The sequence below is a fragment of the Corylus avellana genome, chromosome 7, assembly GCF_965113065.1.
Source record: "Corylus avellana chromosome 7, dhCorAvel1.hap1.2, whole genome shotgun sequence".
NCBI classification, from domain to species: domain Eukaryota; kingdom Viridiplantae; phylum Streptophyta; class Magnoliopsida; order Fagales; family Betulaceae; genus Corylus; species Corylus avellana.
This window is the reverse complement of record NC_142496.1, coordinates 3346767-3361054: the sequence shown is the minus strand read 5'-3', so window position 1 is coordinate 3361054 and position 14288 is coordinate 3346767. Positions and strand designations below refer to the sequence as shown.

The 14288-nt window shown below is 39.3% G+C and overlaps 2 protein-coding genes across 2 annotated transcripts; one reads left to right on the top strand and one right to left on the bottom strand.

Annotated features, from left to right (window-relative positions):
• The first annotated feature begins 118 nt into the window (after window positions 1–118).
• On the top strand, window positions 119–9473 carry CAC2 (acetyl Co-enzyme a carboxylase biotin carboxylase subunit). The gene is made up of 17 exons (XM_059597660.2): window positions 119–359; window positions 444–516; window positions 681–1009; window positions 2137–2278; window positions 2757–2855; window positions 2967–3023; window positions 3888–3959; window positions 4261–4350; window positions 5206–5265; window positions 5639–5824; window positions 5950–6042; window positions 6165–6246; window positions 6617–6723; window positions 7719–7794; window positions 8250–8296; window positions 8429–8491; window positions 9141–9473. The coding sequence occupies exons 2-17, from the start codon at window positions 472–474 to the stop codon at window positions 9195–9197; spliced, it is 1605 nt and encodes a 534-aa protein (XP_059453643.2). The 5' UTR covers window positions 119–359; window positions 444–471; the 3' UTR covers window positions 9198–9473.
• An 856-nt stretch (window positions 9474–10329) lies between these two features.
• LOC132184258 (C2 calcium/lipid-binding plant phosphoribosyltransferase family protein) lies at window positions 10330–13587 on the bottom strand. Its single transcript, XM_059597819.2, has one exon. The coding sequence runs from the start codon at window positions 13479–13481 to the stop codon at window positions 10509–10511; it is 2973 nt and encodes a 990-aa protein (XP_059453802.2). The 5' UTR covers window positions 13482–13587; the 3' UTR covers window positions 10330–10508.
• Window positions 13588–14288: the final 701 nt, after the last annotated feature.

Here is a 14288-nt window from a genome sequence, read left to right as displayed (position 1 = left end):
AGTAAGTGATAAATGTACGTGTAATGCTGAAAATAATAATAATAATAAAAAAAAATAAAGCAAAGAAATGCAAAATATAACGAGCTATAGCCTATTCACATTGCATTATACAGAAAAGTCAAGCACTTGTACTGTTGTACACACACACAGGCGGAGCTTCCAATCTGCTAACTTCCCTCGTTTTCATCGACATCTCCTCAGTCCTCCCATCAAACTTCTTCAAATCCCAACGGCTTCACCCACTCTCGCTACCTTCCTCTTGTCTTTCTCTCTTCCCAAGTAACATTCTTTCTATCTCTCTCTGAAGCACTCTCTGAAATTTTGGATCAGAACCTGCCATTATCGTTCCCATTCTAGAGGTATTTTTCACACTTACCGTTGGATAATGATGCTAAGATTGATATCAGTTTTTACTTGATTCAAATGGGTTTGTTTTGTTTTAGGCATTCTTTGTTTCCCTTCGTTCTGAAAATGGATGCCACAATGCCTTTGTGTAAATCTGTCACCTCACCTCCTGTAAGTCCCTCTATAACTCATTTTCTTGTTTCTTTGAATTTAATTTCTGGTGCTAAGTGTTGGGTTGTGCTCAAATTGGTGGATTGTGAAATGGGTCAGAAAGGAATCTTTACATTATCAAAAAATTCACTTTTTTTGTTTGGGTTTTCTTGATGCAATGGAAGGGTTTATTTGTGGGAAGAAGTGGGGGAATCAGAAGTTCCCAATGTAGCTTTATGTTGGGAAGTAGATTGAGCTTTCCTAGGCAAAGAGCTCAGGGTGCACAAGTTAGTAGCGTCAAATCTAAGAAGCGTGGAGGAGCTCTCTATGCTACATGCCGCGCTGATAAGATTCTTGTGGCAAATAGAGGAGAAATTGCTGTTCGAGTTATTAGAACTGCGCATGAGATGGGGATACCTTGTGTGGCTGTTTACTCGACCATAGACAAGGACGCACTTCATGTGAAATTGGCTGATGAATCGCTTTGCATTGGTGAAGCACCAAGCAGTCAGTCGTAAGTGCTTATAGTTTCATTTTCTTATTTTTGTTCCTTTAATGTTTGTTCCCATAGTTCATTATTATATATGCATCTTCCTTTCTATATATGCCAGCAAATCTTTGTTATATGTGCCTTTATGTTTCGTTGATGAAACGGGTAATCTTGTTGGGATAAATAATGATGGTTAGGAACAAATGAGAAAAACTGATTTTAAAGAACTTTTTTTTTTTTTTTTGTACCAAATCCTGTAGGAGTGCACTCCCAATAAAATTTAGAGGATGAATCCTCTTAGATATGGTTGGAGATGTCACTAAAATCTGTGATGGAGCTATAAATTTTTGTCACTCATTAATGTTTTATGCTGATGTTCAATCCATTCTCTGCCCATAGACTAAGAGCTGCCAAGTCAAGCTTTATTTGTGCTGCCTGCATTACTTTCCACCTCATAAATTGAAGACATATTTAACGTTATAAAGATTGAAATAGGTAAAGCAAGCGCAAAACCTCATTGCATTGTTACTTAGCCTTGAAATCTGCAAAATAAAAACTAGAAGTTAGAGTTTAATATAAAGAGTATGGTTCATGTTTTTTGTATACTTTTTTGCGTACATCAGTTGGAACACTATAGCATTTTTTTTATTACCTATTTATTATTTTTCAGTCTGTTATTGAGACTTTAACTTCCAGAAAATTTTCTTTCTAATAAGGGTATAACTCTAAGTTGGCTGTGCAGTATCGGTTTTGAAGGATAAAGCATAAAGATCCAGTTGCAAAGAATATTGTTGAATACAACAAAGTTTCACGACCCATTTGCAATTCTAGCTAGTTTAGTAATGTTTCAAATATTTTCCTCCTCACAAGTTTAGTTTAGTTTTGGCTTCCTCACATTTGTAATATGGAAGTGGCATTTTCTCCAGGATCTCTTTTGGATGGGTTATGTTCTTTAAGAATTATACTATTGCAGGCCGTAATGACACTGAATGATGTTTGAAAGTTGTTTCTTTCTTAAGGAAACCTCAAAGATAAATTTGATAAATATATTTATGTCATTAATTTTGGTCTCAATATTTGCATTTTCCTCCAGTTTAGTTCTTGGTATGGGTGATAGTGGTGTAACATGCATGCTGATCTGTTTATTACAGGTATTTGTTAATTCCAAACGTTTTATCTGCTGCTATCAGCCGTAAGTGTACAATGCTGCATCCTGGATATGGGTTCCTTGCTGAGAATGCAGTATTTGTTGAAATGTGCAGAGAACATGGAATCAACTTTATTGGGCCTAATGTAAGTACCTCAAATACCTCAAGAACCTATCTTTTAAGGGGTCAGACTATGTTATTTAATGTGGCATTTCTTGTCAAAATTCCACGTAAGTTGAGTAAGAGATTTATATCTTAATTCCCAAAGTGATCCCTTTCATGGATCCGTTGTGTGTGAATAACACATTTAACTGATAATAAATTTACCAGTCACTACACTCCAAAGGGTTTTTTTTTTTTTTTTTTTCTCTTTCCCCACCTATAAGGGGTGTCTTGCATACTTCTCGTGAACAAGGTCTCTCCCTTATTGTGTTTTCTTTTAATAGAATTTATTACAAAGTCTTGAAGGCTTAATTTCTTTTGTTTATGTATGTTGAATTTCTAAACAGATGGTTAAATTTTCTGTCACATATAGAAAGATGTTATTGAGAGTCCATGGTTGAAGTCATTTCGCATTTCAAGAGTTTGGTCAAGAAATTTGAATTCCTGGTTACATTTTGCAGCCTGACAGTATCCGTGTTATGGGTGACAAGTCAACGGCTAGAGAGACGATGAAGAAAGCAGGTGTTCCAACCGTACCAGGAAGTGACGGACTGTTGCAGGTATCATGCGTCACTTGTGATGTTATAGTATTTTACAACTTGGTAAAAATTTGTGAGATCACTTTTGTTATTGTTTGGAAAAACGTCTTTTTACCATAATTGCTATTACAGAGCACAGAAGAAGCAGTCAAGCTTGCCCATGAGATTGGATTTCCTGTTATGATTAAGGTAAATAATCTTGTCTTTGTGATTTGTTTTATGATGGTTAGTACACAATGTGCCTTTTGTGGCACCTGGAATTACAATAGACATCCACTCTATCTTTATTGGCTAACTTATGAGTAGTAGGAATTTTATTTTGCTTCTGACTAGAATATATCTGCTTAATTTTCGGGGGCTTATGATGAGCAAACAAAATAGCAATTACAGAGTTAATAAATACCATTATCTCTAAGTATGTATTACCAATAGAACATCAAAATAGACTGGAAAGAGCAAATTGGTGTCACAAACACCTATAAATTAATAAAGCTACTCATCAGATGAAAAATTTAATATTTTCTTTTTAAGGAAAGCAAACATACTTATAAAATGGTCCAAGCCATGAAATTGTTTAATTGAAACTATATGAAAAGTGGAGTGTACTTGTCACTTATTTTTACATTTTTTTGTTCTTTTTCAAAACCCTTTGGGTTTAAGGTTTGACATGAATTCAAGTGTAGAGGTCTGTGAGAAACACTTCAGTGAGTGATTATCTCCTTTACAACTATTGCAGTTGTTAATTGTTACCCATAAATGTGTTAAGAATGGTTTCACTACATTGTGCATACTTATTCAACATCCCTAGGTCTATTCTCTACAATCTCATGATTTCTATGTTGCATGTCTACATAAGAGATTAAGCGCAATTGAAACAATTGAAACAATGCCTTGCATCAACTCATCAAAATTCTTGCAAAGGGGTCAATCTTAGTGTTTAGAAGAATAATGAAAACAATATCCCCGAACTCCTACAACTCTGCAGTTAAATGAAGTATTAAATCTCATCTTTATTCCTTATTGAATTTTCTGTGAACATTTTATGCTTTCAAGGCAACAGCAGGTGGTGGAGGTCGTGGCATGCGTCTAGCTAAACATCCTGATGAGTTTGTGAAGTTACTACAGGTATATCTCCCAATGCATTTTCCTGTTATGTTACTTCAGGATGCCTGTTATATAAACTGTTTGATGTTTGAACTTCCATAAATTTCTAGTCACCTCTTAAAAGTTGATGTTTGTTCCATTGTGAAAAAAAAAAGGTGTTGAATGGTTTAAAACTTCATGATCTCCCTCTTGTAAGTTATATTAATTATTTTATGGTAGCACCTCTGTCCTACATAAGAATGGTGTGAAGGGTGAAGTCATGAAATTTGCTTGCTTGTTTCTGTGAATTTTTTTATTAAATTGAGTCTGATTCAATTTGCAGCAAGCCAAGAGTGAGGCTGCAGCTGCCTTTGGAAATGATGGAGTGTATTTGGAGAAGTACGTTCAAAATCCGAGGCACATTGAGTTCCAGGTGACTTCTGGGTGTTTTGATATCTTTTCAAATCTATCATCTCTTAAAGTTACAAAGGAATTTCATTTAACTAAGTCAGAAACTCAAGAAGGGTCACTTACAAGGAGAACAAGTCCGTACTTCATGGAGACATTCTACTTGACTGTTCTTTTATTGAAAAAATTACTCAGTATTTCTGGATCTTTAAGCTCAGCTGGAGAAATCATGCAGTTGATTTATGGACCATTAAGGGCGTCCTGAGTGCTCTAGATTTGCCCACTAATAGACTACATGATCCCAGGCTCTATGCAAACTTCAGAATGTGCTACTTCCAGTCAGTTTAATCAAAGGTTTCAGTTATTCTAATGTTCCAAACTCATAGCAGCTTGTTGTAAATGATTTGCATTTCTCTAGTCAAGATGGAAATGGTTATCCATTCATAAAGGTAAATCATGGATAAACAGTTTCAATGAGTAACAGTGGGAAACTTTGTTTTAGATTTAGATGAGTGTACAGATAAGGTCAATTAGACCTTTTCATGCCATAGGTTTATGTATATGCTACAGTAAAGATTCATTTGAATTGTAAAGGTGTTGATTCAGGAATGTTCGTTACCATAAAACTGAGTCGACTTGGATAGGTTGATTCTGGACACGAGAATTTTTTATTTTGGGTGGTAGAAAGTAGAGAAATAATATTGAGTTGTTGACATATTGTTTAGTAAGGTAATATTGGCCGAGAAATGAAGAAATAAAGGGCAAGGTAATATATAGTGTGTTTTTAGTTGATTTTAATTTTAATTTTAAGTTTAATTTGCCAATCTGAATCCTGCATGCAACTTTTGGTTCATCCCTAGCGTTCTATATGGTTTTACAGGTTCTTGCGGATAAATATGGCAATGTTGTTCACTTTGGAGAGCGTGATTGCAGCATCCAGGTAAAGGAACCCACTCATTCCTCCTTTTATTTTTGGGACAGTTTGTCAAACTGATTTCTGAGTGGTTGCTGAATCCCACTATGAAAATAGAGCTTGCTTCATATTCAAAATTGAATAACCAAGTTGTAAGTTCTATAGGCAAACGGAAGTATCTGAAGCTGGTAAATACTTTTATCGACTTTTGATCTGTTCAAGTCAAAAAATAGAGACCTTACTTCCCAACTCTATTCACATTTTGGCTTTTGTTTTGTTATTGTATAACGTTAAAATTGAGGTGGTTTTGGAAGGCTTTTGGGTGAAGTCTCTTGCAACTACTTTTGAAATGCAAGTAAATAATATGTTTTAAGCCCTCTTGACTGTGCCTTTTGTACAGAGACGGAATCAAAAGCTGCTGGAAGAAGCACCCTCTCCTGCATTGACCCCTGAGTTGCGGAAGGCCATGGGTGATGCAGCAGTTGCAGCAGCAGCATCTATAGGTTATATTGGTGTTGGAACAGTTGAGTTTCTTTTGGATGAAAGAGGTTCCTTCTACTTTATGGAAATGAACACCCGGATCCAGGTAGAAATAATTTCTTGAGAATGCGAATTTGAATAAGAATGTTTCAAAACATACCTGTTTTAGGGGACTAATCACAAGTAATGGTAAATAATGCTTTTCCATTTGGGTTGGCTGGGGGGACTCAGGTTGAGCATCCTGTGACAGAAATGATCTCCTCTGTGGACTTGATTGAGGAACAAATTCTTGTAGCTATGGGAGAAAAACTCCGGTACAAACAGGTAGCGAGAAAGGGATACCCTAGTTATAAGCCTTGAGCATAAAATATTTTATCCAAGAAAAGAAAGAAGTCCGTAGCATAAAATTCAATGCGTTTACTTTCTTGCTGGGATTCTATCTACAGGAAGATATTGTGCTTAGAGGACATTCAATTGAATGCCGAATCAACGCAGAAGATGCCTTCAAAGGATTTCGACCTGGACCAGGTATGTTTAGAGAATGTGCCTGTGGTCTATTTCTTGCATGCATGTGATGCACCAAAATCCTTTCTGAGATACTGTTCTCTCAAGTTTGTTAGATTGCCTAACAAGTGCCATTTGTATGCAGCTGGGCCATGTAATAATGTTGCTAAATTTTCCTTTATTAGAATGTAGTCAAGCCCTAATAACTAATAGGTTACAGGCTTCAAGTTGCTAGTTTTACCCTTTTTATTCAGTGTATGCTTTGATGCGTACTTCCTTGCCAGTTTCAGAATACTAGAATGAAACAAATTAGCATGGTGGTTTCAATATATTCTATACTATACCAAGTAATATATAATTGTTGTCAATCTTTTCTATCTACTTTGGACAACAGGGAGAATAACTGCATATTTGCCATCTGGAGGTCCGTTTGTTAGAATGGATAGCCATGTTTATCCTGACTATGTGGTTCCTCCGAGCTATGATTCCCTTCTTGGAAAGGTCAGTAACACTTTTCCTTTTAGTAGTTTATGTTTCTCCTTGTGTGATGTGGTGTATATATCAGTTGATCTCATTGAGTATTTGTGTGGATGCATGCTGATTCATAGTGTGCTGTTGCATCCGTGTATTCTGTGTGCTCAGAATTGTTTGTGTATCAATAATCTATATGGTTCAGTTCATGCAGATATTAGTAGTATAGATGTAAATGAGGGGCACTTTTCTGCCCTGCTAACTCTACTTATATCTATATATTTTAAGTCATTGATGTCTAGGTGCTTAGGCTTATGGTGTATGGATGGATGGTAAAGTATAAAAAACTTTTGTGACAGTAACTTTCAATTGGACTTGTTAATGACAATGGAATTGAATTGGTAAAAAAAAAAAAAAAAAAGATTAATGGAGAAAAGAATTTAGAGCACACATTTTGGCTTCAGGTCCTCTAGTGAAAGAGCTTTGGCCATATACCAAATAAATTAAGTTTCAGTCTTTAGATCTCTTAGATAATCTACATCAAGTGTCTTATGTGTTGACATTTATTTATTTATTTATTTTTATTTTATTTTATTTTGATGTCGGGAACCTCTCCAAGACAGGGCCCTTCGGACCCACTCTTGCAAAGTAAACTCCGGTCCCGTGCACCACACCCTCGGCAGTTTCCCTATATGGAACTGGTTAAATCGCTAACTTTTCACTAGGGGGTGTGGCTCCAAGAGATTGTTTGCACCCATGAGTTGTTAAACTTTGGACCTTGAAGGGAGCAAACCTTAAGACCAAGGCCTCCACCACTTAGGCCAACCCCTTGGGGGGTCATAGATATAGAAGATGAAGTACTTTTTCATTTAGAAATATATTTCTTGCCATCTTAGCATTGGTTAGGTGATGGATGTACAGCTTATGGTGAATTTATGATGCAAAATCTTTGGCTTCTCATCCAAATTGAAATTTTTGCTACAAGTTGTTCTAATAAGTTTGGCAACTTTGGCACCATGCTGCAGCTTATTGTATGGGCTCCAACAAGAGAAAAGGCAATTGCACGCATGAAAAGGGCTCTTGAAGACACTATTATTACAGGTAACTGTACAAGTTCTTAACTAAAGATTATACCTTATTTTATTTCTTCCTGTCATTTTACACGTCAATTTCTTTGTGGTCATGGTTGCTAGCAATTTATTCTATGTAGTGTGGGAGGGTGGTATGGGGTCTGAAAGCCCCAACATCTTATCTAAAAAAGCCTGTGTCATCAATTGACTAAATCTTCAAACACATCTTGTGCTAGTTTAACAGATAGGTACTTTCTAGAGAGGGTTTTGTTTCCCCTACCGTTTTGCCTTTATTTGGTTTTTATCCACTTGCACTTTAGTGGAGATCTTGTACTAACGAGGTGTCTGCACTCATCTCTGTTGTGTTTTTCATTCATAGACTCATTGATTATAATTGTTTTGTGCTTGACATCTATATAATGTTTTGATTAGTCCCCCCATTGGATTCTTTAACTAAGCATTTTAACTTTGAACACTTTTCCACAGGGGTCCCTACGACCATTGAATACCATAAACTTATCCTGGATGTAGAGGTAGGCAAGCTTTGATATGTATCATTTCTTCTAAATTTTTTATTTAGTTGTCTTTGTCTGTTTCTCTGTGCGTGTGTTCCTTCCCCCCTCTGTTGAACTATCTAATTTGTAATATTTGCTATTTTATGACAGGATTTTAGAAATGGCAAGGTTGATACTGCTTTTATCCCAAAGCATGAACAGGAATTACAAGCGGTAAGAATCTGATTCACCCTGAATGTGTCTATGTCTATATGTGGTTGTATGCATATACACACTACCTTTGATTTGTGTTTATAAGTATCTCTTTGTTTGGGATGTTTGGCAGATTGTAGATGTAGCACAGTTGATGATTTTTTTTTTTCCGCCTAAGATGAACTTAATATAATGTATTTGGAACAGTCCACATTTATTACTTTTTGGTGCGAAAAAGAATTTCAATTGATCAACTCCTGTTTGGTTGATTGTTTTCGTATGTTTTGTAATTGTATTAATACATATGCTCTTCAAACCAATTCCTAGGCATCCCTTGATTTATGTAGTTGGTTCAAATTTAAACTCTAAATCCAGGATTACATATAAAACTTTGTGAGAAATTGTGAGAAAATGCATTTTTCCTTGACATTCAGTTTTCTGTCAGAATATTGACCTTCCCCTCCATTGAAATGACCTCACTCTTAAAGAAATTAACAAGAAGTTACATGAAGAGACAAATTTCAAGTACAGAGTGATTCATGTTTCCTTATTGGTAAATATGATAGACATTCTACCTTGATGTGTGTGTGTGTGTGTGTTTCTTTCTTTTTGTTAAGTTTATCAAAATCATTTCTATGCTTTAACATCGGCTCCTGTTATGTGCCTACAGCCCCAGAAACTGGTGCCATCGACCCTAGGCAAAGAACTAGCAACATCAGCTGCTTAGATGGATCTCTTGCTTCTGAGTTCCAGTAAAGCCAAACTTTAGACAACCAAAATGGTTACTATTACTTGTGTTTGAAGAAGGTGCATGGACTGCTGTCATGAGGCTGCAGAAAGCTAATTCAAGATGTTAAATTGTTTCCATTAGGCCTCCATTCTGCAGACATTCTTTTTGCTGTTGTTTTTGTTTTTTGTTATGTTATGGTACTGATATTCTTGAAATGTATTCTATTTGCTCGGTAGATCGTGTGTGGTACCAAATAAAGCAAATTTTGGTTTTGGTTTTGGTTTTCCTGGTGATGGACTGGGAAGAGGTATTCCTTCTATCAAGATATGACCTAAAACCTCATTTTAGGGTCTTTAATAAAAATTTGACATATCATGTAAAAACACTAAATACAGGAGAGATGAAAACACTGGATCTTTAATTCAAATAAATTTTGTGAACTTTTTCATTCATTCTAACCTAACGCTCACTAACCTCGAACATCGGAATCTTTAAAACCAATCAAGACGGTGACTTTGGTAGTTTTGTCAATAGGTATTTTGTCAAGAAAAGAAAAATTATTTGGTGTAAAAAGTTGTATTATTTTTTGGTGTTTCAAGCATATATATATATATATATATATATATATATATATATATATATATATATATATATGTGTGTGTGTGTGTGTGTGTGTGTTCCTTATTTGATGGCATAAAATACTAAGCTTTCATTCATTGGAGTAAAATACTAAGCTTACACTACTAATAAAAAAGATATCAAAATATAACTGGAAATTCCAGTTAATATGAACTTTATTGAACCTAAAAAGAAAAAAGGATAAAGGTCCAACATATATTACTCGTTTTTCGAGATCCTGCAATAAGTTCTTTCCGTTCATGTTCTGATTACCAATTCATACTACTATATTATAGTACTATATGTCATAAATTCGAGGTATAATTGTCATCCTATCCAACGTTTCAGGCGTGGATGCATTCATATCTGAATTTCTAAAGTATTTATATCAGGCTCTTCCTTCATCTAACGGTCACCTCCATTTGTAGTGTCTTTTTGAATTTATACCGTACCCTTATTGCAGGTAAAGACCTCTTGTTTTCGAAATTCATGGATGGTCCACCACACTCACTAGACAACCAACGGTCGCTTTTTCCACTCTTTAAAGCATACCAACAAAAAACTTTTTCCTCACTTTAATGCCCCTCATTATTAATTAAAAAGTAAACCCAATTACTAAATAATAAAAGCAATGCTTTTTAGCAAATAAACAAAAATAAATCATCTAAGTCACTTCACCAGGAAAGTGCACTACATAGTTTGATCGGAGAGTGACGGTAGACGCCGGAAAAAGTTGAGCGGAACAGACGGCATGTCGTCGCGGAACCTCGGGTGTCGCAGATAATAGAATCCCGTGCCCAACACGAAGGCCTTGAAGGGCACCGCATAAAACATCAACGACGCAAATAGGCAAAACACAGCAAATATCCCAGTGGCACGTGGGTCCCTCCAGTTAAACAAGGCTTCCAAACGCTCCCCTTGTGCCGCCACATCGCCAAGCAGGGTTTGGGCCCTCCCCGCCAGGGCCCGCAAACGGTCGTACCTAATACGAACCTGTTCCGGCGATCGTGTGGTGGGGAATCCGTCAAATTCTTCATCAAGCTCATCGGGGACCACGGAGTCCACGTGGGATAATCTAGGGTCCATGCTGTGTGGAGCCCTTTGGCGATATCTGAATCTCAGAACGATGATCATGAAGGCGTACATAAAAATGGTGGGGAGAACTAGATGTGGGCAAAATACAACGGCCACGAGCAGCAGGTGGACTAAGACCGTTGTGGGAGGGTGCACCCACGTGCGAATCCCATCCAGCCAACGTGCCAAAGTCGCTGCACGTATAAGGCAACCCACGACCCGAAACCAATTGGCCTTGCTCCGCCTCATGCTCCACACGTGTGTGTCAGAGTCCAACAAGAATTGAACCACTTCTTGACCCAAAGGTGGCTCGGACCGCGCAAGCCGACCCGTGACTATCCGCATAGCGGTGTGGCGCAGAATATCCTGCTGGGCTGGACCCAATGGACGAACATAATGCATCCGGGGAAGCATTGGGGTGGCGTAGGCTTGGATTAGGCTAAACCATGATGAGCAAGAGAATCTAACGGCTATCTCAATCTCTCCCATTTTCTTGGCCCCATCGGGAAGCAATACAGTGAGGGAGTACGAGTTCATGTACGCCCAATTTGTATCAAGCGTGGATAGCCGTACACGTATTTTTCCAAGGCGGACATCTTTTCCCGGCTTCCCGGCTTCATCGCGCTTGTACCTTCCGTTGTCGAAAACACCTATGGTGAGCACCGTGCAAGGGTCGTACACGTCCCACGTGTACTGCTCGTTCCACCGTGGATTAAACCGGTCGAGGATCGTACGGGTGCGCACCCATTTGGGCCCATACTTGGCTACCACGTAGGCATCGGTTGTCCCACGTGTACCATCTTTGGTTTTCACAGGGAGTAAATTACTTGCCCCGCGGATCCCAACCTCAAGCAAGCCAATTGGAGCTTTGGCTAGCTGTTTGGCTGAGGCTCGAACGTCGCTGGTCACGTGAGCGGCTTCGTCCAGCACGTGATACCCACCCTCCAAACATACGCGCAGGTGTATCCTCCCAGTGTAGGGAAGATTCTCATCACCCACTAGATTAAACCATCTTGATTTCAGATCCGTTCGTTCGTCCGTTCTCCTCTCGATGCTTGCCACGTGTACCTTCGCGTGCCCCACAGGCTGTCCATTAGTGACGTCTTCAACAGTAACCACAAGAAACGGCTCAAACGGCTCAGCCGCCACAAAAAGGAGATCCTCATTCCACGTTGGATTAGCCGAGCTGGATGAGGACGAGCCGACAGATGTCCTACTCGTTTTAAAAACCTGAGCGCCGAGCTGAGCCTTTACGTAAAGCTCCGGACTCCGAACCTTAGGCTCGGCCTGCGAGCGTAGCTGCAAATCTTGGGTTTGGATGACCGTTAGCCTCAGATACCATAGCTTCGGGGACAGGTACACCTTGGCTCGGGTCTCGGGTATGAACCCGCCGGAATCCGATTGCCAAGCCTCCTGAAAGGCCTCATCCGCCTGAGTCCCGATCCAGACCGCCAACATGACGTCATTCCCCGGAGAATCGTCTGATTCCAAAGTGTACCACTGCGGAGCCAAAGGACTATCCGGGGGAACACGCTTTGGCACCTCCTGCAAATCAAACGACACCGTTCCCAAGCAGCTCTCCGTGCTCTGGTCATTCTCCTTTTTCTCCTCAGCCCACACGGATACTTCCAGCGAGGTGGAGTTCAAGCCCTCTTTATCGAATGTGAAAACTTGGTCCCAATCCTTATCACTCTGGCTCTTGGTTTTGATACTGTGGGTCCCGATCACAAGCTTGGCATAAACGGACGATCCAGATTCAGGCTTGGCGCGCTTGGCCTTCACCACGCGTACGTAGAGGAAAGGCATGCGGTGGACGAGGTCGCACGCGCTGCGGCTCCGACCGCTGGCCAGAGACCGGAGGTCAAGCTCGTTTAGGCCGAGATCGGGCCGCTTTTCAGCCTCTTCTTTTTCTTTCACTGGCCTCGACTTCTCGATGTGAGCAACAGGAGGATTCTCCACCTCTGCTGGCGGAGCCGGCGCCGGAGACTCTTCAGGTTTCGAATCTTCCGGCGGCGGCTTCGGCTTCTCCTCGTCTCCAGCCGCTTTCTCTTCCTTCTTCTCGTCTTCTTTCTTCTCCTCAACTTTCTCTTCCTTCTTCTCGTTTTCTTTTTTCTCCTCAACCTTCTCTTCCTCTTTTAAACTCTCCGCCGGCGGAGGAGCCGCTGCTTCTGAAGTAGGCAGATCTTCGTCAACATAGTAAACCTTAAGCCCAAGCTCTCCTTTAATCTGCGAAAATACGCTCCGCTTCTCTAAGGGATAGTACACCAGGGCTTCAGCCCCGGTGTTCACAAAAGTGCTTCCGCCGATCTTGACTTTACCAAGAAAAGTGCTTCTCTTTCCGTTCTTCTTGTCGTTGTAGAGATTGATTTCAAGGATCTCGGAAGCCATGGAGTCTTTGTCGTGGACGACAAACTCCAGCTGCTCGTCCCATTCAGGGTTGAGATCTCTGAACTTGGTCTTCGTTCGCCGCCTCTGGCCATCGAAGTCGACGATCGCATACGCGCTCGCCGTCCCTTGGCCGTCTTTGGGCATTAGATTCTTGGCGTTGCAGACTTGCACGATGAGCTTCCTGGCGCAGCCTTCTGCCATTCCGTAGATTCAGAGATTGCTCTATATTTTCTACAGAGAATGAGCAAAAATGGAGTTGTTTGAATTGGTTACAGGGGATGTGAGAGAGTGAAAGAGAAACAGAGAGACAGAGAGTTGTTATTCTTGTGAGTGACAATGGGGGGCAGCTATAAAAGGGAAAGTGGGTGGGGAGCGTGGACAAAGATGGCAACGTGGCAAGATCTTGGGGTTGGAGACTTTTTTGGATGGACGCTGCGTGGGGTAGCCTGACTGCTGACTAGGACTGAGCAGCGTGCCTGGTGCTGATTCTATTGAAGTGATCAGTGAACGTTTGGGTGTTTTGGATGGGATTAAGATTCCTTAATTATCACAATGTTTGTAATTTTGGACAACTAATGTAAAATTTTTTATATGAAATTTACTTATTCGGATAGATGGTCAAAAAACTCAAAATTTACTTGTTTGGATAGTTGAGTCGCAGGTTTTGACCGAAGGCTGAATCTGTTAAAGATGGTGAACATAATCTGCAAGATTAAATAAAACTCTTAAACTCTGATATCATGTTAGATTACCATCTATTGTAAAAGCTTAAGCTATTAAGAAAAAATAATTTTACTAATTTAATCTCATACAAGAAAAGAGTTGCAAGTTTGATGCTGTATTTGGCCAGCAAGCAACCCAAGGTAATTAATTAGAAGCCAATAGTTCAAGTGAAAGGTTATTTTTATGAACTGATTAAAAGAAGACGTAATTAACGATGTATTTATTGGTTTTTGATTGTCTGTTTACCCTTTACACTCAAAACTTGTGAAATTGTAAATTTCAAAG

Coding starts and splice junctions, on each gene's coding strand:
- CAC2 (XM_059597660.2), top strand. CDS start 472: ATGGATGCCACAATGCCTTTGTGTAAATCTGTCACCTCACCTCCT. Junction 4,351..5,205: donor CGAGGCACATTGAGTTCCAG/GTGACTTCTGGG, acceptor ATGGTTTTACAG/GTTCTTGCGGATAAATATGG. Junction 5,825..5,949: donor AAATGAACACCCGGATCCAG/GTAGAAATAATT, acceptor GGGGGGACTCAG/GTTGAGCATCCTGTGACAGA.
- LOC132184258 (XM_059597819.2), bottom strand. CDS start 13,481: ATGGCAGAAGGCTGCGCCAGGAAGCTCATCGTGCAAGTCTGCAACGCC.